At 34.7% G+C, this 15,025-nt stretch overlaps 2 protein-coding genes across 3 annotated transcripts in view; both read left to right on the top strand.

The window, feature by feature from the left end:
* The window catches only part of LOC108729104 (nucleolysin TIAR), a 95,073-nt gene that overhangs the window by 34,063 nt on the left and 45,985 nt on the right, over positions 1-15,025 (top strand). The window lies entirely within an intron of this gene.
* LOC108729101 (uncharacterized) lies at positions 3,023-11,292 on the top strand. Its single transcript, XM_018458042.1, has 2 exons — positions 3,023-3,268; positions 7,648-11,292. Exons 1-2 carry the CDS (start codon positions 3,254-3,256, stop codon positions 11,074-11,076), a joined length of 3,444 nt encoding a protein of 1,147 aa, XP_018313544.1. The 5' UTR covers positions 3,023-3,253; the 3' UTR covers positions 11,077-11,292.

Raw genomic sequence — 15,025 nt, 5'->3', positions numbered from 1 at the left:
CAAATTATGATTTTCCGAAGAATTGGATATATTCAACAAGGAATATCTGCTGATTCGACTACAGATGACCTATATATTCTGGCTAAAATATCTCGTTGAATGACGAGTTACAATAATCGGAAATGAAGGTATGCGACAAAATTATTTTATATTATCTTGTATAGTATGTGTATAAATGTCAAATTCATAAATTTAGGTAGCGTAACCCAAATTCACTTTGCAATTGATTATCATAATTTATAACTAAACTAATAATAGTTAGTAAAATGTGTTATATTAAGATATATAAAATTACAAAAAATATTTAATATATTTTAAATTTAATATATTTTACCGAAGTAACATGTATATTATAAACAGCAATATAATATTGTTCTAAATCGATTATTAACGTTAAATTATATTAAGAAATATTGACAATATAGTACGATAATTATTATTAATATTATATACATTGAGTACAAATTAATATTATATTAAAGTAATACAAGTTATATTATTAATATTATATTAAAGTAATACAATATTTATAGAGCAGCGTAACAAAACGATTTTCTACTATTTAATTAATATACTATAAATATGTCTAAATAAAAAGATAAACTTGAAAGTTTTAGAATAAATTCCTATGATGACGATACACTGGTGGTCGTTTTAACGATGTGGTAGAAACTCGAGCGCAGAAATCGGTGAATAAAGAGAGGTTGGAAAAAATTCCGATGAACGGTGTCGTTGGACAATTAATTCCAGCGCGTACCGCAACTAGTTACCTTCACCGTTCCTCTGGGCCACACAGACTTTTGGATGAAACAATTTTGTTTGCGGGTCTCTCGTTATTCCGAGATTTTTGCGGCAGTAACAGTATCAGCGATAGATGGTACTGCCGACAGACAAGCAAAGCCAAACCACGAGGGGCGGCACTTTTCCACTGAATTATTGATGATAACGTAATGGATCTCAATAGGACATGGCATGTGTGTATATATCATATGTCAGTGTGCATCTGATATGCACAGGTATATAAACTGTTATTTCCCGTCTTCTTATTTCACATTAGAATAAAATCTTGAGCATGATTAAAAGTTTTAAAATGTTCTAACAGTATTTTGCGTAAACATAAAAGTACTTATAATATAACGTAAAAGTACATATATACAGGGTGTCTGGTAAGTTTTGACAAAGCGCTCGTGTGTAGATAGAGCGGACTAAACTGAGTCCTGTACCATTTTGAAATTTTCGCAATAGTTAACAAGATATTAATTAACTAAAAATCATTGAATTTTGGTCTTAAATAATTTTTTACTAAAAAATTATCAACTTTACAGAAAAATAGTAAGAGACAAAAATTGTTTATTTTCTTCTCACAAAGCTCTGAGAATTTTTTAAAAATTTTTTCAGAATTTTTTGTTACCGTATTTTCTCATGTTGGTAAAAATAAGAAAATGCAGTATTAAAAAGTTGATAAAAAATTCTTAGTGTTCTATGAGAAGAAAGTAAACAATTTTTGTCTCTTGCAATTTTTCTGTAAAGTTGATAGTATTTAAGAAAAAAATTATCGAAGACCAATATTCGGCAATTTTTAGTAATTAATATCTCATTAACTATTGCGAAAATTGCAAAATGGTAAAGGACTTTTCGACTCAGTTTAGTCTACACACGAGCGCTTTGTCAAAACTTACCAGACACCCTATATATGTAGGTATATATAATATATAAAAATATGTAGAGATATTTGGTTGTTTCTTTTTTTATTTTTGAAGATGTGCTTTTTCTATCCAACCAATGCATTTATCAAGTTAATGAAAACGATTAAACTTTTCTCTATGATAAATCTTTATATGTCGCTTTCTAGTTTCTAAAATTTTAAATTACAATTTGAATTATTTATAAATTATTAAGAAGCTAATCCATTGAATAACACATTATTTATATAAATTATTTATATAAATACCAAAAAGGTTACAAAAATACAACAATAATTTCAACATTAACTTTATTTTATTATTAACAAACTCCTTTCGCTTTTGAGCACGTATAATTACTTAACAGTCGTTTTTCTTTATAAACTAATTCCATAAAGATACGAGCAATACTTATGATATTTCTAGTGAAAGACAGGTCTTATTTAGTAAAGAGCAACCTGTTTTCCTGTATTGCATTAAAGTCATCGATATCATATTGCGATAATTAATTAGTACGATTGAAGATTACATCAATCTACAATAATTACATTGCGTTGCGTAAGATTTCTTATGCATGCAATGCAATTCTCTTGATGGACATCCTTCAAGACTTAACGATCATGTATACATGTATTTCTAATTCTTGATCAATCCTTAAATTAAGCGCCGGCTAATATAAAAGTCGTAATGAATCTCAAATGCTGCGTATATCTGTTGGCGTTCAGTTATTGATCAATATCAACTGGACCTGCCAAAATAAATGTCTTTTACATAAAATATAGACAATTTAGCATAAATTTCTTGCAATTTTTATGCAAATCATGATCTTACTGCACTTTTTCAGTTTCCGCTAGACGTGAGTAGACGCATTATCAATAATTCACATCGGTTCTTATTGTCGAATACAGGGTGAAGGATTCGATTGACCAATCCTTCCGAACCATCTTCTGAGCGGAAAGATTTATAACCAATTTCACGCAACGGATGTTGTAGTCACTGGGGATCGGGGATTACACGTACGACGGCGCATCTTCGTCTTCTTCGGCAATGCAATGCTAGCCTACTTTCTCTACAAAGAGAATTTTTAAACGGCGTATGAGGAGGGCTGCCTCTTTTCGCGCTCTTCCCCACATCATCTCTCTGTACGCCCTCTCTCTCTCATATTCCTCTCTCTTCCCTCTGTACCCTTAGGCGCACTCACTCTCTCCTCTTCCCGGGTCTCCTTTCCACGATTCACCCGGCAACTTCAGTCGACAACTCCTCCAACTGGTAGTCTTCTCGGAGTCTATATAAGCGGAGTCTTCATACGAGACTGAACATTTTTTGTTAGTATTGCGAGTCGTGGTGCTCGCTTGTCAAAAAGGCTGCGGGCTGACGAACGTCAGTATGTTGCGCGCGATGTGTGACACGAAAAGCCATCGTTAAATCGCATACGACAAGCTCCGGTTAGGCGCGACTTAAAGTGCGGTAGCGAAAAAAGCTGAAGAAACGCTTCCAGAGTAAGGAGATCTACGTAGTGTCGGATAATCTGTGTGTACAAGTGCCAAGATTGCGGTTTACGTGCGTGTATCATGGTTAAATTCAAGGTAGGTCGCAGCGAGTCTGAATTGTGCTTTGTTTAGTCAGAGTGTTTATCCTCAAGAAATTAATGGAAATGTAATTAATAAATATATCTTTACTAAACAATAAAGTGTTTTAATTTTGCATAATATTTTTTTTAACTATTAATTCTTATTTATATTAGAATACGTCATTTCTCTCTTGGAAGATTTGGAAGTTTTTAATATGTTGCAAAGCGTTTTATTAGCTTAACTTAATTTATACATTCCCTTTTTAAACTAAAGCTACTTATTTAAAAATTCATTGTTATTTTTAATATATAACAATTTAGAAAGAGAAATTTAAAAATATTGATTTCACCAAATAACAAATTTTCTCGAGATACTATTGTGTATAATCTAATAGCAATTTTTATTAATAGAACTGCATTTTTTATATTGTATATAATGCTCTTAATATTTTAATTAATAATATTTGCATTCATTTTGATCTTATATAAAATTATTCATAAATATTAATTTCATTTGTCGATCAATTATAAAGTCATTATTGTTTTACTTATACTTATTTAAGTAATATTTTCTAATGAATTGTAATAAATTATTTTAATTGTGATCATTATTAACTAAAACCTTAAGTGTCATTTGTTACTTTAGCTAAAAATTTTTATTTTCAAATATATAATGAAAATGAATTTTTCATAAATAGTAATTTTTTATAATTAATTTAAATTAAATTTTATTGAACATTTGATTTGATTTAATAAAATTAAATGTTGTAATTTAAGTTTATAATTATTTCATTTTACGCACTGATTTAATTATTCGTATATACAATATATCTTCATAAAATAGACGTTATTGATTTCCGTGTTTTAATTAATCGATTTTTTAAATATGTATATATACGTATTACGTCAGTCTTATCAAGGAATGAAAGAAAGAACAGAACACACACTTTAGTACTCAGAAATCTCTACGATTAAAATAGTGTTGCACCCTCGATGTGAATAAATTTCCGTACTAATAAGGGAGGGCGCATGCATTATAGAAGGAGTGCACGATAGGGGTCTTAGGCGTACGCATTATCGATAATTCTACTGAGACTATTTCCAACTAGAAATTAAGTAATTGGCGGTTTCTTATCGGCTAATCTAAAGTGCAGATAGAATTTATTTTTAATTTATTTTTATGTTAAATAAGTTAGTCTTTCTACTTTAAATCCTCGAGAATTTTTTGCATATATTATGCATAGAAAGTGTAAAAATATAAGGAAGAATTAAATAAAAGTTAATTATATACTGGCTAAAGTATATAGGTCATTGCACCTATGTGCATCACAATGTGCGTGAAAACGAGAGTTCACGTGAGATACACGCGTTTTCATACGGGCAATAAAAAGTGCATCCTCTTATGCAAAAGTAATCCAGTATGAAAGTGGCTATTTACAACCACGAAAGAAAATAAAACAAATGTCAATTTCTTTTATATTATGAAGATAACACGTTTTCATTAATTACGTACGTGTAATCGATGTTCGTGATTATGGCACATATTTGAATTTCAATGTAAATTCAGATTCGATTTATTCATAGATGTCATTACTTCCTATTTACGCGTGCTGCATGCAACGTATGCTATCGAATCACTTTGTCAAGTATTCAACAACAATGTAATCTATGAAAAAGCAAAATATAATATAAGAACGAGTAAAATTTTTTTCAAAATATTGCTGCGTCATTAATTTTGTACTTTATATAGCTAATGACTAAAAAATGTTTTATCCCATTTGTATGATATAATTCAAGAAATGTGAAAATATACATACATATTTCGGACAAACATATCCCGGTTGATTGAACTTTCTTTTGTTGACCTCGTTTACATTGATGGATTGCGTGTGTACCCGTCTTGTAAGTCCTATTCTTACTGTATTGGCCTAATCAAACAATATTATTTTGATTTATTTTGATGATTGTAAATTGGATTGTAGAAAGTGAAAAGAGAAGTTTAGTTGTAATTATTAGCATTGTCTCATAACTGGATTAAGTTTGTGTATTTAAACTTATTATATGATCAGATTATTTCTCAAGATTATGTATGTTCAGGAAACAAAAATTCTTTTAATAACATTCATGAATATTAAGGGTAAGCAATTAATAAATTTTTACAAAATAATTTGCATTATTGTTATTAATTAAATTTATTTTATTTATTTTTATGGGTCTCTAGAAAAATTATTGATAAATAAATTTAATCGGCAGGATACAAGTTGCATGAAAAATTAGTTGCATGTAACACATATCAATTATAATTATTATAATTTTTGTATTAAATAAATAATTATATTACAATCGAATATAAGAAAAATCATAATAATTAATCTAAAAAACTTGATAAAATTGCAAGTATATTGAAAAGTATAATTATTTATATGTATAATATTTCAATTTTCTTATACTCTTTTTTTAGCCACTAATCCTTAAATTTTGAGAGTTGACTTGGAACACAAGCGTTTTACGAATAAATAATAAAATATCATAATAAGAAATAAGACTGTAGTAGTATCTTCAAAAACGCAATTATTTGAAGCGGCAATCATTGCAATACATTGCCGGATTGCAAACATTTCCCGTGGTCTTTGGAGAAAGTACGGTTGATTATGTTAGCCTTGCATCTCGGCCATCGTGCCACTTAAAAGAAGCCAATGGTTTCTTACCGGCATTGACAGACGGTGAGCTTGTATGTTCTCACCGCTTCTTCTTATATCGGCCTAATATTTTATAAAAGAAACATAGAAATGGTATTAACTATTATAATTGTTGTAGAGAATTGTATTATATATAATTTGTCATAATATTGTCATTAGAGCAAAATGCTACTATGCGATAATTAATTGTATAAAATGTAATTGCAAGTATAGTATTTTTATAAGCATAGTTTAAAAATATATGTACATAATGTTACCTAATATTCAGTTAATTTTTTCTATACATATACTGCAATAGAATTAGGAGCTTCGAAATTATTGTAGCACATATATTTACTAGTATAGTAGTAATCTAATGCCGATTACTTCACATAATACATAGCATAAATAATAGTTTCTTTTGCAACAGATATTTATGACGAAAATATATGCAAATTTTGCGCGTTCTAGTTTTATGTGTCATGGAAAGAATACTTAAGTAATCATTTTAACAATAACAATTGAGATCAAGAGAAATGATTTAAATGATTTTTTTGTAGAATACTTTTTTTTGTAAAACATACCCATACAGCAAACTTCTAAAGACGTTCATAGAACATTTTAAGAATGTACAAATATTCTTAGAACGTTCATATACTTTCTATTAATGTCGTGTGCTATCTGGGTATGTAATTATGTACCTTTTTTCTAAATTATTAACATATGTATAACAGTTCTTTGTTCTAAAAATTGCCGCTTTGTATTAAAAATAAGCAAAGTTAGCACCTCAAAAGAAATCTTATTTATTCATTTTTCGTAATTCCTCTTCATGCAACACCTGCTATTCCGCTTACAATTGACGTAATTATTCACTCACGTGCACGCTTCCCTAATATCCAGAATGTGTAAATGTGGCTTTACATAATTTTCACATACGTTGAGATGACTTCCCGGGCTTAAGCGAATAACGAGTTCTCACGGCCTCCAATATGGCTACTGTACAATAGCGAGCATGGGTGATCTTCATGTTCTGCGAAACTATTCTTAAGCGTCCAACGAACTAATTAGAACACGTATAATACAGTGTTTCAGATGTTTGAATGAATACGTGCAAGACGTAATTATTTCCCTTTCATTTTCGATAATAATACAAAGGAAAACAATGTTTATACAAATATAGTATTTATATAGCGTTTACACAAAGGAATATAGTGTTTATAAAATATAGTGCTTATCTACGTAGCATTGATTATAGATACGTAAAAAAATAAAAAGCGGAAAAATGTATAAAAGTAAAAATTAATAATTTTGATTTAGTATTGACTTAAGAGTTGCAATAATTAAATTTTTATAAATTGCAATGTTTATAGCATTAAATCAATCATTATTATTTAATTAATTTACATATATGCATATATATATATTCTACAGTAAAATATAGAGTAAAGCCGTTTAAATAAGTATGAGAAATTAAAAAAATGAAATATGTAAAATTATGTTAGCTTTATTACAAAATATTTCTACTCTACAGTTAAAACTTCCAAGATCTTAAGCATAATATATTATTATCTTTACACAAGTTGATTTTATCCTATGACTTTATTTCCAGTATAATCATACATAATCAGTGTGGAAAATAAAGAAAAACAATATTAATTGCAATAGCCGTGAAGCCGATTCACTTTCTCCGATTCTAGTCATCTCGTTCTGCTTTTAGATGCTATTCGTGGTGTTCTGCGTCCTGTTAATTGGACATCATGTACAAGCGGTAGTCAACAAGGCGACCTCGCAAGTGACGTTAACTAAGGAAGAAGAAAAATCCAAGGTTAAAGCTGAAGACCGAATAATGAATACTTTTGATTCTCCGTCTGACGAATATGGGCCACCGTTGGGATCTGGTTTTAAAGGACCAGCGCCAGTATATGGGCCGCCGGAATTAATCGGCAATCTTGGACCGACGCCTATTTATCCACCGCCACCTCCGGAAGTACCACCACCTGTATCATTTGATTCTTTGGCCATTTCTTACGGACCACCACGAAATATCAAGCCGCAATATGGACTGCCGAAACAAAGTTTCGGTTTGGCAACGTCCCTTTTTTCTAAACCTATTTATGGCCCGCCAAAATTTCATTATGGACTGCCAAAACAACATTTCATGCCGCCGTTGGTTCCATTTCCACCGTTTAGATCACCAAAACCTCAGTACGGTCCGCCATTGAAGCTCGTCGCTACATCGAGTCAGCAATATATACCGCCCAAGCCAGGTCACGGACCACCTATTCCTATACCGCTCGAGACTTACGATCCACCACCTCCGAAATTAGCTATTCAGTTTAATCCTCTGCCCAATGACGAGTACGGACCACCGCCGCCTCCCGTATCTGTGCCGCAACCGCAGTACGGTTCACCAGCTAGTGATTTATACGGACCTCCACCGCCAGCACCTCCACCAGGAGTTCCAGCACCACCCACACCCCCTGACATAAAGTACGATGGATGGCAGCCCATCGCAGGATCGGCTACCACCCCTAATCAAAGTGGTCTTCTGACAGATACATATGGCCCTCCTCTCGAGGCGAAGCATAATCATGCTGAAAGTTCGTCGGGATCGCAATTGTCTCATGCTTCATTGAGCGCCTCAATGAATGCGAATGTGCCCAGCGATTCTTACGGTGTGCCATTACAAAATCCCGAAGATCAAAATCTAAAGACATCTGTGCACGAGTCCTCGGCTTCCTCAGAGAGTAACGGATTACCGCCGCCGCCGTTGCCACAAAACGAACCCCTGCACAACAATCAAGGTCCGGGTGTCATTACTACAACCAGTCAATCCGATCATCAATTTGGTCGACAACAATTAAACTTGCAGTACGGAGCGCCGAATGTCGAACCTTTGTCCATTGTAAAGACAGTAGGATTTGAATTGTTGCCTACAACTGGCGCTTTGAATACGGACCTCTTAGGTTTATCATTATCAGGTGGTACTTCTGATATCTCATCGTTTAATCACATCTCGAATTCGGTCAATACCAATTCTGCGCCACTTCATTCGGGGTTAGAATTAACAGCAAACAGTGGCGGATTCCATGCTGATGCTCTAAGCAGTGGCGGAGATTTTCACGGATTTCGAAATATAGGGAACGATCTATCCTTGCAGCAACTTCCGCAGCAGACGCCATCAAATGATTATGGCCCGCCTTTAACATCTGCCACTTTTGGAAAGCCTGATGATATATCAAGAGTACCTTTGCTTTCTCCTCCACCTTTAAATTCTTATAGTGCACCACCTCTATCTTCTTACTCGCCTAATGGTCTTTACCCTGTGGCGCATGGAGGACGAGGTTCATTGTTTTCATCATTTGGAATATTTGGAGGCTCTTTCCATAAGCCGAGCTTGCATTCTCATCGACTTCATGGTCCATTCAGGCCACCGCCAATTCCTGTTGGTTCTTTGATACCACCACGAAATCGAGAACCGATTAAATTCAGAGAACCAATACCAACGGGATTATTGTCAAATATTAATCGATATTTGCCACCACCTGCAAAGCAGCAATTACCAAATCTTCATGTGCCAGTATCTTTCCGCCACACATCGGGACCGAGCAATTTATTTTCAAGCTCTTTTGGATCGTCTGGTTCATTTAATGTACACAATTTAAATTCACCAATTGCTGCGCCTCATGTTCAATACGGAACTCCATTATCTTTCAACGATTTTAATACACCAGCACCACACTTAACTTATGGAGCACCTAATTTTGGCCCATCGACTTCTTTTGTTTCAACATCTTCCGGATTTGGTAGTAACCTCTACAACGGAATTAGTAATACGCTGACAACGTACGGCACACCTGTAGTAAACGCGCCATTATCAATCGGTGGCAGTTACGACTGCAATTCCTTGCAGCCACTCTTGCCCGTGAACGGGGCGTATTCAAGTAGAGGACCGTCCGCAACCGGAGAGCTACCTTTAAGCGGTAGTTTACCTTCAGGCGGAGAATTGCATTCCAGCGGAGAGCTACACTCGAGTGGAGGCTTATCTTCAGGTGGTGGAGCGCTCTCGAGCGAGGGACTATCATTAGGTGGCGAATTACCCGCGCATTCTAGCGGTAAGCTACAACTTGGTTTTGAAAATACCGGAGCTCCCGTTGGAAATGTGGACAGTCACAATCCAGTTTTTACGGGAAATGATTTATCCGACGTCAACAATCAAAATTCCATTTTTGCAGATAATATACTGCCACATCCAAAACCACTTGATAATTTTCTGGGGGGGCCTCCAGTGAGCACGCTGGATTTAGAAAATAATGAACAGCCGAAGATTAATTTAAAAGACAGCTATGGTAATCCTATAGGACTAACTTACGATTCGTCCAACGAAGCGAGTGATACCAGAGCTGTTCAAACATCTATCGCAGATGTTTCGAATGAGCTTTCCACGCATTTGCCTAGTCAGTCTCGTAACACCTACTCCGCAACAGCGTTGTTCGAACATGGTTCAGGACTTTCAGCTGAAGCGTTGGTAGCACGTTTGACCGCGCAAAGCTTTGACCAAGAAAAAAATATCGGATCGAATGAGGTGGACGCTAGTCAATTTCTGAAAACAAGCGAGGGTAGTGAGGCATTGTCTCTTGCCCAAAAATTGACAGCTGACAATGCCGACGGATTTGAGATTCACGGTTCAAAAGGTACTTATAAACTACAAATACAACCAGCGGATGGAGGATTGGGCACTGAGAACTCGGATGGCAGCATCAGACACGATCAGGTGTTATCTAATGGTCTTCTTCAGGACATACTAGCTGCCATAGAGCAGCCTATAGAGGAAAATAGCGCTACACAATTTCAAGGTTTACCTCAGGCTCAACAATTAAATAAAGTTTATGGTCCTGATTTGTCACAAGAAACTGGTGTTACTAATCACTTTACCACCGTAGATAGTCAAGCGCAAAACAACGGACTACAAGATCGAAGCGAAAAAGTTAGCGATAGGGATAAAGATAGGAAAGATTCGTCAGTGGCTTTATTTTTTGATACTAAATACGGACAAGTGAAAAAAGAGATTAGGTCGGTGTCGAAAAATGAGACACAAGTCATGAGGGAAAACAAGCAGAGCAACAATAAAACAAAATCCTCGTAAATTAATTCATAAGTGTGTGCCTTTGTAAAAATATTTTATAGTATTCTTAATATTGCCTCACAATCGCCCTGATTTTCTGCAGAGATTTGTCGATTTCCACTTCCGACGAGCGAAAACAGATACCGCTGCTAACGTGATGCCATTTACTTTCTTTGCTTGTAAGTGATCATCAAAATCTATCAGTAAAATATCGATCTTTTATTAAAATTGTGTATCTGCGACACAATATTTCAAATATTTCTTGTATATTAAATACGTTACAAAAAATATACTTGACGCGAAACGCAGCCGCGTTTCTTGATAAGAACATATAATATTTTCGCATTACAAATTCTTTGATATTTTTTCTTTTAAATGTGTGACCACAACCACAAACGATTATTTTTCTATGTATTAATACATTGCGATTTCTGTTTTTTTTTTTAAGTTGCGATAAATTAATCTTTCGCAATTCAATATTCTTTCTAATAACTTTCTAATAACTCGTTTGATTGCTTTATTTCTAAAAATTGTTCGAGCGAAGACATGAGATTGCGTAATTGTGATAGTAGAGAATGCTCAAGAAACACTTAAAATATCTGATCGACTGGAAACCGGAATTAGAAGGTATGAAAGGCACGAGCACAAAACGAAAGTTTATGCAATCCTTTTTATCTTTATATTTTCATCCAAGCAAGCGAAAGTAATAATTATTTATTGGCCAGTATCGATAACGTTCTGTTAGACGAATCATCCGTTTGAACCTTTCGCCTCTCACCAAGATTATCGGAGCGATTGTTAGGAAGAGACGCGAGTATCAATGGCATTTTTATCGTGCGAGAAGATTTCACTTCCATGAGTGCTGATCCTTTTTATCAAACGTTTGTTAAGATCCAACCAAGGATCCAGAACTCTCCGACTTTTCCGTGTCCTCGCGTCAGCGGCTTATCTTACCTCGTTCATGGAAATCTCGTTGACTCGATAGTTCTTTCGAGAACGAGGTACGAGGGAATTATTTAATATTGAACAAGATTTTTGTCGGATTATTGATAATCGATGCCACGACGGTCCGATTCAAAAAAGGTGGCAAAGTCTGACATTCGCTGCTCTCGCACAATGCATGAAAACGTTAAACGAGGTACGACGAGCATTACGCGACGTTTATTAACACTTATGTAGGTCAATGGGTTACGGCACCTCTCTCGCGAAGTCTACAGCTAGCGAAATGGTGTACCCGCGTAAAGTCACTTGGTCGTTCGCCAGATGGATTGATCGACGGCCTCATATCTTTCGTAATTTTAGCCTTTATCGAGGTGAAAGTTCAGAACCTCACATTTAATGATCAGGTGGAAAAGAACCGAGTTCCTCTGTGAGAATCTCGTTTCGAGTGAACCGCTTTGCTCGTCTCTGCGGGCGTGCAAGCGCGTTATGTTTGGTTTTACATGCCTTTGTGACGATAATCGGTGGATGCGGACCTATTACCGTCTATCTTCTAGTCCGCTGTTAGATGCATGCGAAGAAATACACTCATGCCGTACACGTGCTTAGGGCGCGTATACGACGGAAACGCGGAGCAACCTCAAAACGTCGATTACTATCGGGCACGAGAGAACGCAAGCGATGTACGTTACTTCCTTCCGCCGCTCGCGTATTAACAATTTTTACGCGACTCAGGATTCGCAGTTCTGCGCGTAAGTTGAAAATGAGCGCCTGTCGTGAAAGCACATCGTTAAAATCCCGAGTGTGGCATAATCTTAAAGTTCTTGTATTTTTATGCCCTTTCGCCTGGCAAACGATTATGCATAACTTGGTGTATTGCAGATACGTAAAATAAGTAGAGCGTATAGTTTTAAGAGACGCTCATTGTTACAAAGTACGCAGTGACGATACTGCCAAGCCATAAAACGCATCCACTTGCTCCTAACCCATATCCACCTTTTTTTTTAGAGAATCTTAATTTATATACATTTTATTAGGATTTTAATTTATATTTTATATATGCAGAATTTTATATCCCATGAGTAATCAACGCGATTACTCGCAGGATATAATGATTTTATTAGCCTGTATTCTTAATATACACTCCTCATGTAAATATATGAATACTTTGTAAATAGAGCTTAATTTTTATTTCTGTTCCCTCTTTCATCTTTATCCTATTCTAACTCTTTATTATATGAGACATGATGAGATAATAAATGTAATAATAAGAATTGCAACGGTAATTCTTATATAATACACGGTTTTTTCTTTCTATGTCATTAGTGTGTTATGTGATTTACTCTCTATTTGCAGCTGTGCGCTATACCAAGACCAGCCGTAAATATTGGCATTAGCAGTGTAGGATATTACACGTTGTTTTCGAGTCCATTTGCAGAGATTGGCCCGCCGTAATGTGGATTACAAGTTTGCACATCTGAAAGTGTTTGTCTCGAGAAAGTACTCAGCTAAATCGGCGGTCGCCTAAATACCACGAATTCTGGCACGGTGGAGACACGGAAACGTATGAGGGAATTAGGTATCCGCCACTAAGTAGAATTACGGTTATGTAAATGAAACGCTATCGCTTCGTCTTCGGTTAGGAATGGTTAGTACCCAGATTTTCGTGCTAAAATCGTTACTCGCAGATTTTCCACGCGAATCCATTCGCCATCAGTACTTATCAGCTTCTTTTCTCAGTATCTACGTTGTTTCGTGTACATTTCTTCTCTTGTTTTCCACTACTTACTGTTTCGTGTTACCAGACAATACGATCATGAAACTTCCTGTGTAATCTGAAACTGAAGCTATGAGAATATTCACACGTTTTCTGATATAAAGACGAGCTTGTTCGCGTTAAACCAGTAGGTCGTTGAGTAAACTAATTGACGATATACCAATGTAAGAGACATAATTTTAATCTTTCATTGAATCTTCTAAAAATACTACGTTAATAGCAAGTTTAAAATATTAAAATGTTAATATCGTTTTAATATCTTTTACAAAATCTCAATATAATTATATACTGTTAAACTTTGAAAATTTTTTTTGTTTATAATAACAATCTTCTGCCTTTGAATAATATATTATTATTAGACATAGCTTCAATTTACCCATAATTTAAAAAAAATATTATATATTTTTTTTTCTATACAGTTGCATAACAAATAAAATAATTATATTGTTATTTAATTAAAAAGGAAATAAAGATGTATAATTGCCGTATTTTTATGCCAATACATTTTAAAAAATTGAAATATTTTTTCACAATCTTATGACAGATCAAATTTGTATAATAAAATTTAAAAAAAAGACATTATTATCACAATTTTAACAAAATTATCTCGTTTTTAGTTAAATAGATAGATAGATTACAACAGATATTACAGGGAAGAATATATTTAACGGTTAATGATAACTTCCCGAACTCGTTAAAATTCATCAAACCCGCATGAGACGTTAGAATTTGCTACGAGGAAAGAGTTGATGTCTACAAAGACGAAGTGAATTTTATCAGCCTTTAAATGATCTCGAAGACGCGTAACGACTTCCTTCTCATGTAGTCCTAATCGTACGTTATATCGCGTGGTGTTACCGGTTTTTCGGGACGAGCTGGTGACGAGGAGGGATTGGAAGGGATCTCGAAGGAAGGTTTCAAGGGTTAGTCAGCGGGAACGTATGCATTTTTCGCGGAGCTCGGAAGTGCTTTATTTCCATACTGACGTCGTATCCGTACACACCGACAGTCATACTGATCTCAAGAGGCACGTTGTTGCCTCTTGGGCGATATATACGGAATATAAGGCAAGCCGACAGGCGGAGTCTCGGATGTATCGTTGCCGGTATGCCCGGCATAGCCCCCATCGCCGAAGGCAAAATTGTCTTTCCTGTGAATAGCAAATAGATGCTGAGAGAGAGCGAGATCCCAAAAAAAGAAAATCTTCTTTCATGAGATTTTAGAGAACGTTTGAAAAATAACGATTCTTAAACT

The sequence above is a fragment of the Mycetomoellerius zeteki genome, unplaced genomic scaffold, assembly GCF_001594055.1.
Source record: "Mycetomoellerius zeteki isolate Tzet28-1 unplaced genomic scaffold, Tzet1.0 scaffold70, whole genome shotgun sequence".
NCBI classification, from domain to species: domain Eukaryota; kingdom Metazoa; phylum Arthropoda; class Insecta; order Hymenoptera; family Formicidae; genus Mycetomoellerius; species Mycetomoellerius zeteki.
This window is presented reverse-complemented; position numbering and strand designations above follow the sequence as displayed.